The 14,230-nt window shown below is 44.4% G+C and overlaps 1 protein-coding gene across 2 annotated transcripts in view; it reads right to left on the bottom strand.

Annotated features, from left to right (window-relative positions):
• The window catches only part of RABGAP1L (RAB GTPase activating protein 1 like), a 613,081-nt gene that overhangs the window by 184,878 nt on the left and 413,973 nt on the right, over positions 1 to 14,230 (bottom strand). For both annotated transcript variants that reach the window (XM_077453243.1, XM_077453242.1), the window contains exons 16-17: positions 13,008 to 13,133; positions 428 to 571 (exon numbers count right to left, since the gene is read on the bottom strand). In XM_077453243.1, coding sequence (XP_077309369.1) covers positions 428 to 571; positions 13,008 to 13,133 — 270 coding nt within the window. The remainder of the gene's footprint in view (positions 1 to 427; positions 572 to 13,007; positions 13,134 to 14,230) is intronic.

Genomic DNA, 14,230 nt, shown 5'->3' with positions numbered 1-14,230 from the left:
AATTGTAACAACTGGGATTTCTCTCATTTTGGCTCTATTCACACCATGGCGTTCCGCGAAACGGAACGCCATGGTGCGATCGGAGCCTTACAGTCCCATTGACAATGGTTAGCAGAACAAATAGAGAGAATGATTTTTCCAATATAGGCAACCAGGAAAACCTGACAGGGGTTTTTACCCTTTTCCACAATATTCTGGGAAAAAAAAGGTTTGCCTTTAAATGCACTCTTCATTTATGAAAGTGCGTGTGATAAGAAATGGTTATTTTGCATATAGCATAAATTTCTTTAAGTTCAATTTTAAGGAAGGGCAGAAAGCATTGCATTGCCTACTACAAGCAACAACTCTTCCTTCAGACACATTGATAAACTGTGACCATTACCATAAGCTCCTTACTTAGGACTATTATAAGGGTGAAGGTCCTTACCTCACAGAGCAGAAGATCCATGATGTGGAAGACCATACAGAGAGGAAATTTTGCTGTAAAAAGGCTCAAGAACCACTGCGAGGCATACATGTGTGCTTCCAGGTTCAGGGACATGAAATGGGAGTAAAGATCTGGTAGCTGATCCTGTCAATGAGAAACACAGCATATTATGAAACACATATTTACTGACCTCCAAAAAAAAAAAAAGATTTTTCTTTTCCTCCAAATGTTTGTAGACACCGGACCATCACACCTAAATTAGTTTTTTGGCCATTCACTTCCAACAATAAATAGGCTTTATTTAACCATTTCAATAGCGGGCACTCTCACCCACTTCCTGCCCAAAACACTTTTCAGCTTTCACCGCTGCCACACTTTGAGTGACAATTGTGCGTTCATGCAGCACTGTACACATAATCATTTATCGTTTTTTTCCACACAAATAGAGCTTTCTTTTGGTGGTATTTATTCACCGCTAGATTTTAAATTGTTTGCTAAATTAACGAAAAGACGCTTCGAAAAAAATAAAAAAAGTGTTTTCTTTGCTTATGGTTATAGAATATTTTTTCATTTAGGTCAAAATGTTTTCTGCTACATTTCTTTGGTGAAAATAACCCAAATCAGTGTTCATTATTCAGTCTGTATTATAGAGTGCACAAACTATGGTATATATTTGAAAATTAATAGATCCTGATGTACAGACACCCTATATGTCATTTCTTCAGGGCTGCAAATGCCAGGACAGTAAAAAATACCCCCAAATGACCGCTTTTTGGAAAGTAGACAGTCCAAGGTATTTAGTAAGAGGCAAGCCATATTTTTTGAAGTTATAATTTTTTGTTACAATTATTTAGAAAATTAAGTAATTAAAAAACAAATTTTCACATATTGTCACCAGAGCAGTACAGCGTGGTCATATAACTGGTGTGGCAGTGATCAGGGACACTGACTGGTGATAGTATGTAAAAATAAAAAAATAATGAAGAGAATTTTTTTTTATTATTATTTTTATTTTTTTTCCACGATTTGTTTTCTAACACACTGTGACCAGAGCAATACAATGTTACCATACTAACACTGTACTACTTTGGGGAAGTGATTATGATTTTTTTTTACACATTATGATTGCTTATAGCAGTGAATTTCATGACTATAAGTATTTTACTCAATGAAATCGATTCAGTTTTTGTTGTGATGAGCTGTGATTGGCCAGAGCTAATCACATGATACAGATGGGCTGTAATTGGTCTTGTCTGTACCATGAGATCACTGTGACCAATCACAGCTAGCAACACAATTGTATGCAACTAATGGCTTGAAAGGAAGTCATCCATTGTTTACAATTGTCATGTGATCTGCTATGATTGGTCAAAGCAATCACATGGTACTTTCACCTGGCCAGTACAATAATTGTTATTGGCCATGTCCAGTGGACACAGCTGGTAACAGATCGCACTGCTCTGCGGCCCTGTTAGAGGTGCGTTCTGTGACGACCTCTTATGACATCCTCCCAGAACAACAGTGCTCCAGCCCAGCCATCATTCTACGATAGGTCAGATGGGAAGGTGTTAATCACCGCTGTTTTTTCAAATTTTTTGCTAAACAAAATACCAAGACGAAAATGTAAACTGCTACATTTCTTTGGTTGAAAATAACCCAAATCTCAGTGATTATTATTTAGACTGAAGGAAAGTTATAGAGTCTACAAACTATGGTATAAATATATCTGACAATCAATCAATCCTGATGTACTGATGGCCTAGCTCATTTCTTGAGGCCCGAAAATGCATGTACAGCATAAATATCCCTCAAATTACCCCTTTTTGGAAAGTAGACAGTCCAGGGTATTTAGTAGGAGGCTTGAGGATCAGGGACACTGACTATTAGGCCGCGTACACACGCGGGGACTGTTCGCCCAACTTTGTCCGTCAAACAGTTTCGGCAAACAGTCCGCTCAAAATTAGCATGGACGGACATGGCCACACACGACGTACGAACAGTTTGCTGAAACCGTGCGCGATGACGTGAACGGCACGTACGACGGCACGAAAAATACGACGTCCTATACACTGCATTATAACTTTCGGCGTGAAAATCCTTTCTGAGCATGCGCGCAACTTTTTTTGACGAACAAGCCTACACACGCGGGGACTGTCCGCTGAAACAAGGTTTCAGCGGGCAGTTTTTCGGAATTTCCGAAAAACCTTGTTCAGCGGACTGTTCGCTGAAACTGTCCGCTGAAAGCCCACACACGAGCGGACTGTCCGCTGAAACTTGGTTTCAGCGGACAGTTTCAGCGAACAGTCCCCGCGTGTGTACGCGGCCTTACAGTATGTAATATATATATATTTTTTTTAGTACTTTTTTTTTCCCCTTTTTACGATGCATACTGTGACCAGAGCAACACAGTGTTAACATAGTAGCACTAATATTCTTTATGGAATAAAAAAAGATTCATTCACTGTTTACTATTGTGATTAGCTGTGATTGACCACAGCCAATCATATGGCACAGATGGGCCGTGATTGGCCCTGTCTGTACCATGTGATCACTGACCAATCACAGCAAGCAACACAATTGTACACAATGAATTGCATGAATGGAAGCCATCTACTGTTTACAATTGTCAAATGATAGGCTGCAAATGATCACAGCGATCACATGGTAGCAGCAGCAACAGATCGCCCTGCAGCGTGGCCCTTGGGGCACGTTCTGGGAGGATGTCATATGATGTCCACCCAAAACGAGAGAGCTATATAATCAAATGACGGCCGGGTGGGAACTGGTTAAAGTTGACCTCTCTTCCCCCACCGGAGGCTCCATTTTTCTGAGAAAGCTTTCCACAGAATGTGAGCTCTTTCAGCCAAAGGAGCATTTGTGACGTCAGTTAATGATGTTGGACAAGAAGACCTGGCCCACAATCAGCGTTCTAATTCATTCCAAAAGTTTTCAGTACGGTTGAAGTCAGGGTTCGGTGCAGACCCCTTGAGTTCCCCTACACTAAATTCATCAAACCATGTCTTTATGTACTTTTCTTTGTGCACTTAAGTTAAGAGGACCTGGCTGGCAATCAGAGTTCCAATTTATCCCAAAAGTGTTTATCTGGGTGGAGGTCCACTCAAGTTCCTCCACACCAAAACCACCAAACTATGGCTTTTTGAACCCAGGTCATTGCACAGAAGCACAACCATACTGTAAGAGAAAAAGGCCTTTCCCGAACTGTTCCCGAAAAGGTTGAAGGCACACAATTTTCTAAAATGTCTTTGTATGCTTCATTATCCTTCACTGGGACAGCTGAACTCAATAACTGGAAGTCTGCATACTTTTGGCTTTATAGTGAAGATACATTGGTCTGGTGTCCACAAGGATTTGGCTATTTACCATATAGCGCAGGGGTCTTCAAACTATGGCCCTCCAGTTGTTCAGGAACAATAATTCCCATCATGCCTAGTCATGTCTGTGAATGTGTAGTTACGCAACAGCTGGAAGGCCATATTGGAAGATCCCTAATATAGCGTATCAATATATTTAGAAAAGTAAAATGAACAATTTAACGGCATTCTTTTATTCACTGAAAGTCACAGACAAGAATAAGCCCTTGTACACACGGTCGGACATTCCGACAGATTTTGTCCGAAACTGGTGTTGCATACACACGATCGGACAAATTTGTTGGAAAATCCGATCGTTCGTATCGTGATGACGTTATTTAGTTACGATGGGACTACGTTCATGCTAGTAGCCAATAGCTTTGGTCTAGGAATTTGATCTGAGCATGCGTGGCACTTTGTCCGATCGGAGTTCTCTACAATCGTTTGGACAAAGTCCGATCAGATCAGGTTGTCGGAAATTTTTTATATCCAGCTCTCACTTTGTTGGTCGGACATTCCGATGGAAAAAGTCAGATGAAGCCCACACACGGTCGGATTATCCGACAACACGGTCCGATCCGACATTTTCCGTCGGAATGTCCGACCGCGTGTACAAGGGCTAAGACATGACACTCACTAGTCTGCAGCCTCGTATAAAAACCTCTGCTCATCTCACAATAGCACAATGCCAGATTAAGGAATCCAAGCCCTGCTGCTTTCTATCTGGCTTGTGCAACTTAAAGAAATCCAGGAGTAAACATTGGCAGCACAGAAGAGAAATCCATGCTGGAAAATATCAACAGTGACATCCAGGCTGTTTATTATGCAGAATGAGAGCGAAGGGAAACAGATGGCCATTCCTTTAAGGAAAGGTTTAGAGTAATATTGACAGCAGCATTAGTGGGGCCGTGTGTCTGCATATGGAAACACAAGTGTTTAGTATACAAACCCAATAGGGGAAAAAAGTAAACTCATGTGAATAGGTAATAATACCGTTTGTGTAAATTTGGCACAGATCTTCCCATTAGGTACATTACCTACAATAGATTGCTTTGTGACGGCTACATTCAATAGAAATATTTTTTTTTTTAAATCTCAATGCAAAAGTCATGTATTAGGAGAGAATAAGTAATTACTTCTAAAAAAGTTAATAGAAGCTACATAAAAGATTATGTAATGAAGTGAAGGGGAAGGGCAGAGGAGCTGGGCCAGCACAGACAGTAATTATATATTTCCAGAAGAGGAAAGGGCTATGACGTACAAGGAAATTGAGTAGTCACAATTTTCTAGCAAGTTTAAATACTTGCAGACCGCTCCATGCACATATATGGCAACGGGGCGGCTGCTCTGCGCAGGATCACATACAGGATTCGCCATGTCTGGGTAGGGGGAACGCACACTGCCCCATTTGTGCTGCGATTCAGTACAGCACAAGTTCGTTAGCCAGTCCTAGCCATGATTTATGGCAGGGACCTGCTGATCGGCTTAACGAATCAGAGTACAGAGCCCTGTGTTTACGAACAACCCAGGGTTCTGTATACAGAGCAGCAGTGTGACTGTTTTCCCCTTTCAAACAGGGAGAAAAATCAGCCACATTGATTAGTAAATCACTATAAATCACTGATCACCACCATTACTAGTATCAAAAAAATAATAATAATCCAGTAGTATATACACCATCATTTGAAAATGCTATAACTTTCACACAAACTATTCAATATACACTTATTGGGATTTTTTTTTTTGTTTTTTTTTTACCAAAGACATGTAGCAGAATACATTCTGGACTACAGTTATAAAGAAATTCATTTTTTTTTCTTTGAATATAATATATGTATTAATAATATATATATATATATATATATATATATATATATATATATATATATATATATATATATATATATATATATAATATATTTTTTTTTTTTTCTTCATACTTTTTTGTTCATAAAAAAACCCAAAAAACCCAGTGGTGATCCAAAGAAAGCTCTACTTGTGTGAAAAAATTACATAAATGTAATTTGGGTACAGTGTTACTTTAACTGGTAACTGCATGGTTATGCAACAGTGCTAAACAGCAAAAAATGGCCTGGTCAAAAAGGGGGTAAAACCTCATGGAGATCAAGTGGTTAAAGGCACATTGCAAGCCAATAAAAAAGAAATAAAAAAAAAGAAAAACACAATTGAAAGTGCTTGCAGCTTCTGTTATTTTATCTGAAATGTTTAAGTTGATGATGGCGTCTCTTTAACCGTTTCCGGACCGCCCACCGCATATACACTGCGGCAGGGCGGCCTGGCTGCGCAAAATCACATATCTGTACGTGATTTTGCACACGCAGGGCGCACATGCACTGCTCCCTCTGTGATTGGACACAGTGGGAGCCAATCAGCTGGTCCGGCTGCCGCCGCAACCTGACAATCATTCTGTGTAGAGACGGAGCATTGATGTGTCTATGTAAACAAGGCAAACTGCGGATCTGTCAGAGAGGAAGAGAGAGATCTTTTCTTTCCACTAAGCTGAAACACGGATCTCTCTTTTCCTCCAGTGTATCTGTCCTCCACACAGAAAGCATCTCCCAGGCACACACTTAACCCCTTGATCGCCCCAAAACCATGTAGTGCAAGGGCCTGTCTGATTGCATACAAATTGAAACGCCTAAGGTTTGACCTCAAATCATATGGTTTTGGTAAATCTGAAGGAAAAACTCAGCAGAAAAACTGATTGTGTCTATCGGGCTTTAGTGTCCAATTTGTCAGCCGCAATGTCGCAGTTCCACAAAAAATCGATGATCGCCTCCATTACTAGTAAAAACAATAAAAAAATAAAAATAAAAAGTCCCCAACTATATCCCATAACTTTTACGAAAACCTATCAATATACACTTATTGGGATTGTTTTTACCAAAAATATGTAGCAGAATACATATTGGCCTGAATTGATGAAGAAATTGTATTTCTCATATCGTCTTCCAGGACAGCCTTTGAGATATAGGGCTCCTCCCTCCGGGACAGGAAACACGTCAAGCCAATTAAATAAAAGGTGTGGTCCTCCAGGCCCTCCTCAGTTTTTGTGTTTCCTGCCGGACGGGAAGGAGCACGTCTTGGAACTGGTAAGGGGAGCTCCTTCTCAGGGGTTTTACCTGGGGAGAGCGCCTTGATGGACCTGGCCCTTAGCACCCCTCGGTCCGAACGAAGGGAGGAGAGGGTAGCTTTCAGTCCCCGCTGCCATTTAAACGTTCGGAGAGAACGGGACCCCGATACGCGGCAATCTCCCCCTCGGAGCGCTAACCGCTCGTACCTGTCGGTCGGAGGCGGCGGGAGACGTTCGCTCTACCGACCGGCGTTCGGGTACTGTGAGCGGTACGTTCGTAAGAACGCACGGCGTCGGGGCGGAGTTTTTGCGCTCTGGCGTACGGAAGTGGGAGAGACGCACTTCCGCCGGATTCGCGTCATCAGGGGGCGCCGCAGGACCCGTTCCAGTCCTTTGGGCGCGGCGGTGTGACTACAGGGTTGCCTGGAGCAGTGTGAAGGCTCAGAGAGACTGAGTGATACACAGGAACCATGGAGAGTGCGGTTGTGCAGGTGGACTCCGGTTCAACAGGCTCCAGTACCTCTCAGGTAAGCTTGGTGAGGGCAGACCAGGACTTACACTGGGGGGTGGGGGGTCACTCTGACCCGTAGCACCTTCCCGGGGTGGAGAACCTGCTGGTGAAGGGGGGCACTTCCTAAACAGACCCTAGAAGCACAGTGGTGTGGTCAGGGGTGGTATTTTAATGGGACCCTGTTTTTCTTTGTTTTTAGGTTAAACAGGACAGAGCCCAGATACCTTTACCCAGAAGGAAATGTGCCGTGTGTGGGGCTAAGTTAGGCACCGGTTGGGAGAAGCCGCTTTGCCCAGATTGTGTCAGTAGCCTGGTAAAAGAGGACTCGGTGGCAGCTTGTCAGAATGTTTTAACATCCGTAAAGGATGAGATTGCATCCACCTTCCAATCTTTTAAAAACATGATGGATAGGATGCAGGGTCCTTCTGTCTCTTTACCCAGAGCCGTGAGTATGCCTTCCTTATCCGAACCAAGTCAGGAGGAGGAGGTGGATAGGGAGAGGTTATCCAGGTCATTAGCCTCCTCTAGGACAGAGTCTACTTCAGAATCTGAGGGGGAGGAAGAGGCCATTAGATCAGCCAGATACAAGCTGTCTTTGGATGATGTGGGTGACCTCCTCAAGGCTATATATGACACCTTAGAGATCAGAGAAGAACAGGTCCAGCTTTCAAAACACGACATGATGTATCAAGGGTCGAGTGTAATGAAAGACAGGGTATTCCCCGTCCATAAGTCGCTAGTGGAGGCGATTCTGCTGGAGTGGGAACAACCGGAAAAAAGGCCATTTTTTTCAGGTAGCCTTAGAAGGAGGTTCCCTTTTGAATCGGATGCGGTGCATCCCTGGAACAAGGTTCCCAAATTAGACGCTCCCTTGGCTAAGGTCTCTAAGAAGACAGATTTGGCCTTTGATGATATGGGTTCACTCAGGGACCCTATGGATAAGAGGGGAGATCTGCTGCTCAAGAGAGCCTGGGATGCCTCTTCCATCGGGCTTAAACCGGCCCTAGCAGCTACCTGTGTGGCCAGAAACTTGGAGTGTTGGCTTACACAGTTACAATCACATATTTCTGCAGGTACTTCTAGGCAACAGCTGTTGAAGTCCTTTCCGCTACTGTTTAAAGCGGTGGGCTTTTTAGCGGATGCCTCGGCAGAATCAGTCAAACTGGCTGCTAGATCAGCAGCACTAGTGAACGCTGCCAGAAGGGCCGTTTGGCTTAAGACCTGGTCAGGAGACACAGCTTCAAAACTAAAGTTGTGTGGATTACCCTTTTCAGGGGACCATTTGTTTGGGCCCGGCCTGCAAGAGGCGTTAGAGCGCACGCAGGATAGGAAGAAAGCTTTCCCAGAAAGGAAAAAGAGACCTGAAGGGAAACGCCTTTTTCGAAGCCCCAGGCAGCAAAACCTGCAGGAAAGGGAGGTTCGCCCCAAAAAGCATTGGACGGGTCACAAGGGAAGAGGCAGAGGAGGTATCTTATTCAATCCTCCTCAACCCTCCCCTAAAACCCAGTGACTCCTGCGTCCCGGTGGGAGGAAGACTGGGGAAGTTCCTCCCACAGTGGGAAGCTTCAACCGAAAGTCCGTTCATTCGAGATCTTGTAAGGAACGGCTACAGGTTGGAGTTTGGTTCAGTTCCCCTCCCGAATTTTCAAGTAACAAGGTTACCAAGGGACCAAGAGAAAGCAGAGGCTTTGGCTCTTCTTCTGGGGGATCTGGTGGACCAAGAAGTAATGGTGCAGGTACCTCAGGAGGAGCGAGGCTTGGGGGTTTACTCCCACGTATTCGTGGTAAAGAAACCTTCGGGGAAGTTCAGGTTAATACTGAATCTCCGTCCCCTGAACAGATTTATAAAATACAAGCGGTTCCGGATGGAGTCAATCTTCTCGGTAACCAAATTCCTGTTTCAGGGCTGTCACATGGCCACAGTGGATCTCAGGGATGCATATTTGCATATCCCGATTCATCCGGAATCTCAGAGATTTCTCAGGTTGGCGGTGAGGTTGAACACGGGGGTGTTACACCTCCAGTTTCGAGCTCTCCCCTTCGGGCTTTCAGCCTCACCAAGAGTCTTTACAAAAGTTCTGGCAGAGGCACTGGCCCCATTAAGGCTCAAGGCTATAACAGTGATCCCATATCTGGACGATCTACTGTTCATAGCCCAGTCGGCCCAACAGCCGCAGAGGGACATACAGGAGGCCTTGGTTTTCCTGCGCTCACTGGGGTGGCTGATAAACCAGGAAAAATCCCAGCTGACCCCCTCACAGGAGGTCCTGTATTTAGGATACAGGATTTCTTCAGTGGAAATGAGAGTATTTCTTCCGGAGGAGAAGATCGGCAAGCTAGAGCAGGCGGTAGCCCAGCTTCAATCTGGTCGGGAAGCCCAGATCAGGGAGGGGATGAGAGTCCTAGGGTTGATGACATCATGCTTTCCAGCGGTGGCCTGGGCAAGACATCATCAGCGTCCTTTACAAAGACTCATGCTCCGTTATTGGGATGGCAGGCAGGAGAGCCTGGATCAGGTTATGCCCCTATCCTCGGCAGTCAGGAGGTCTCTTTGGTGGTGGCGGGCCCAGGTCAACCTAGACAGGGGTCTTCCCTGGTCCCCACAAGCTACGGTGGTGGTCACGACCGATGCCAGTGCGCTGGGTTGGGGTGCCCACCTAGAGGGAACCTTAGCCCAGGGTTCCTGGTCGAACCTAGAGACAGGTCGTTCCTCAAACCAGAAGGAACTTCTGGCAGTCTGGAAAGCTATAGAAACATTCCAGTCCCGGTTACATGGCAGGGATCTGCAAGTTCGCTCAGACAATGTGACAGCAGTAGCCTACCTGAACAAGCAAGGGGGAACCAGAAGCCCTGCACTGCAGGTAATTGCGGACAAAATCTTCTGCTGGGCAGAGAAGAATTTGTCCTCAATATCAGCCATTCACCTAAAGGGAACCCAGAATTTCCTGGCCGACTTTCTCAGTCGCCAGAAGATAGGTCAGGACGAGTGGGCCCTCAACAAGGAAGTGTTCGAGGAGATCGTGTCATGCTGGGGAAGGCCAGAAATAGACCTATTTGCAACAGAAGGCAACAGGAAGGTGACACAATTTTTTTTCGGTTCACCCACAGGATCGGGCCAGGGGGATAGACGCCCTTGCCAATCCATGGATGTTTGGCCTGTGTTACGCCTTTCCTCCCGTAAGGATGGTGGCGGAGGTTCTGCAGAAGTTCCGTTCGGAAACTACGGACCTCATTTTAGTAGCTCCTTTTTGGCCAAGGAGACCCTGGTTTGCCAGCATAAAGAGATTGGCCGTACATCCTCCGCTGTTTCTACCAGTCAGGGAGGACTTACTTTCCCAGGGGCCGATCCTGTGCCCTCAGATAGAGAGGCTCAAGCTTGCGGCCTGGTATCTGAGGAACAAATCTTAAGGTCACAGGGTTTCTCAGAGAGAGTGATTAGGACCTTGTTAGAATGCCGTAAACCTGTTACTAGGGCAATTTACGCCAAGGTAGGAAAGAGGTTTAATTCCTGGTTGCGAGAACAGGGGATTGCAAGTCCCGGGGTCCCGGCAGTCCTAGATTTTCTACAGGCAGGGGTAGAACTGGGCCTATCTATCAGCACTCTAAAGGTACAGGTGGCGGCCTTAAGTGTTTTCCTTCAGTCCTCCCTTCAGCAGAATCCATTTGTCAGGAACTTCTTCAAGGCTCTATCTAGATCCAGGCCTGTGAGAATGAAGTCCTGTCCTACTTGGGATTTGGCCTTGGTTCTTAGAGCTCTGACCCAAGATCCATTTGAACCATTAGAGGGGGCTTCACTTAAGTGGATTGTACTAAAGACTGTATTTTTGATAGCGATCACGTCAGCTAGAAGGGTCAGTGATCTACAAGCGCTCTCGGTCAGAGAGCCATTTCTGTTAATCTTAGAGGACAGGGTAGTACTTAAGACTGATCCTAGTTTTCTTCCTAAAGTGGTGTCCACTTTTCATAGGACACAGGATATTATTTTGCCAACTTTTTTCTCAACCTCAGACAAGGATGAGGCGAGATCTTTAAGTTTGTTAGACGTCAGGAGAAGTCTATTGATTTTTTTAGAAGCCACTAAGGTCTTCAGGAAGTCAGACTCACTTTTTGTTAATTTTTCGGGCGCCCGCAAGGGCTGCAAGGCGTCCAAAGCGTCTATCGCCAGGTGGATACGAATGGCGATAGGGGAAGCAGGCACCCTTAGTTAAGGCACACTCTACAAGGGCGGTTTCCGCATCATGGGCAGAGAGGGCTGGAGCCTCTCCGGAGGAGATCTGCAAAGCAGCAACGTGGTCCAGCTACTCAACGTTCGCAAGACATTACCGTCTGGATTTATGGTCTGATAAAGAGCAGACTTTTGGACGTAAGGTCCTCCAGGCAGTGGTCCCGCCCTGACAAGGTGAGCTCCTTGCTTATCATCTCAAAGGCTGTCCTGGAAGACGATATGAGAAAACCGGAGTTAGACTTACCGGTAACTCTTTTTCTAGGAGTCTTCCAGGACAGCCTGGCTTCCCACCCAAAGTTGTTTAAATTGGACTAAGTGGTGAGGATGTGTATTAACATGATTGTTAGTGTGTTATGTCTTTCAGAGCCTCCCGGCGGTTCTTGGAGTAAAACTGAGGAGGGCCTGGAGGACCACACCTTTTATTTAATTGGCTTGACGTGTTTCCTGTCCCGGAGGGAGGAGCCCTATATCTCAAAGGCTGTCCTGGAAGACTCCTAGAAAAAGAGTTACCGGTAAGTCTAACTCCGGTTTTTTTTACATTTTTATATTGCCAATGTTTTATAGCAGAAAGTAAAAAAATATTGTTTTTTGTTCAAAATTGACAGTCTTTTTTTTTTGTTTATAGCACAAAAATAAAAACAGCAGAGGTGATCAAATACCACCAAAAGAAAGCTCTATTTGTGGAAAAAAAGATGAATTTTATTTGAGTACAGTGTTGCATGACGGTGCAATTGTCAGTTAAAGCAACGCAGTGCGGTTTTGCAAAAAATGGCCTGGTCAGGAAGTGGGTAAAACCTTCCGGAGCTGAAGTAGTTAAGTAAGCTCATACTTTTAGTCATAACTGGAATTGTAATGTTGGATAAGATAACTGCTCATCCAGCTGGCTTCCTCAGATTTAATGGGATCATACCCCAGCATTTATAGCCACACGAGTAACTCCGTCACCCTAATCCAATAACTCTTTTGTTATGAAATGCTTCAAGGCAAAAGTGGACTCTCAAAAATATCAACATCTTGACCTTACAATTAGGGCACTTTTTTTGTGTAAATCATTTCAGGCCCTTCGGGACCGCAGATGTTACTGCAATTTGCTATTTAGAAATAAACCTCTTGTGTTTTTGGCAGTCACTGTATGGACACATTCTTTTCCTTCATATGTTGGACTTTGCAGCCAAGCAAGGCTGAGGTGTTGGCAGCATGCCACAGATGGATGTAGGCTGCATCCCCAAGTAGCAGCAGATCCTTTGTTGCTGAATGACACTAGGTGTCAATCAACCCCCGACAACTGAGGACATCTAGTGGAGAAAATGATTTACTGGAGGAGATAAGATGAAAAAAAATAAAAAAATCCTGGAGCTGGACTTTAATTCAAAACTCACTTGCAGGAGACGTTCAAGCTGGTAAAACTTGCAATGAAGATCTTCAAAGTTATTCTTGTAAAGGTTTCTAAACTGGTAGTCATACATAATCCGGACCAGCACACAGAATGCCTGCTCCTCTGGCATCTGCACAGGAAAAAAAAAGGAAAAATAACAAAGGTCATTCATTATTGCTAGAAATCAAATATCCCTGTGGCACTAATGTTGTCATATTGTCAAACAGTATAATCATTTATTTACAATCCAGTTTCTTGTGCCTTGATTGTACAACTAAATATGTACAGTCCAGCTTCAAAAGCACTGGGAAAAAGTATGACTGGTCTGATACGTATGTCATCGTGTGTCATGATCTGCACTTTCCAAAGAGTGTAGAAAGGGAAAGATATCAGATATACAACGAAATCTTATGTCAGGAGATTTGTTTCATTTCTGTATCATCTGAGGCTATTCACTTCCCTGGGTATATCTGAGGGTTTACAACCAATTTAACTGTAGGATTTGCATTACAGTTTACCTGTAGAATCCTTTTCTTGGGGTACATCATGGGACACAGAGCCTTAAGTAATTACTTAAATGGGTTATGGGCCACCTTCAGGTAATGGACACTGGTTATACCCAATCAAGGAAATTCACTCCCCTATATAACCCCTCCTCCCTCCAGGAGCACATCAGTTTTTCTAGAAAAGCAATATACTTAATCCCAAAAGAGGGGCGGGACCTCTGTGTCCCATGATGTACTCCAAGAAAAGCATTTTACAGTTAAGCTGTAATAAAAATCCTATTTTCTTTATCGTACACCATAGGACACACAGCCTTACGCAATTACTTAATGGGACATCCCATAGCAATGCTACTTGAAGGGAGGGAGAGACAACCTGCAGACTTGAGGATTTATACTGCTGCCTGCAGCACACTGAGCCAGAAGGCGATATCCTCCGATATCCTCATATCTCCTTACATCCACCTGATAAAATTTTGTGAATGTATGCCATGAAGACCAAGTTGCGGCCTTACAGATCTGAGCCATGGAGGCCTGATGACGCACTGCCCAAGAAGCACTAACCGACCTGGTAGAATGCGCCTTAACTTGAAACGGGGGAATTTTACCCCTTAAATCATAAGTTTGAATTATCACTTGTCAACTCCACTTAGCGACGGTGAATTTATACGCTGCCTGTCCTTTCTTAGGACCCTCTGGCAGAATAAATAAGACATCAGTCTTA

This window comes from Lithobates pipiens, unplaced genomic scaffold (assembly GCF_037356315.1).
Source record: "Lithobates pipiens isolate NorthernLeopardFrog02 unplaced genomic scaffold, aLitPip1_a1.2 Scaffold_23, whole genome shotgun sequence".
NCBI classification, from domain to species: domain Eukaryota; kingdom Metazoa; phylum Chordata; class Amphibia; order Anura; family Ranidae; genus Lithobates; species Lithobates pipiens.
This window is presented reverse-complemented; position numbering and strand designations above follow the sequence as displayed.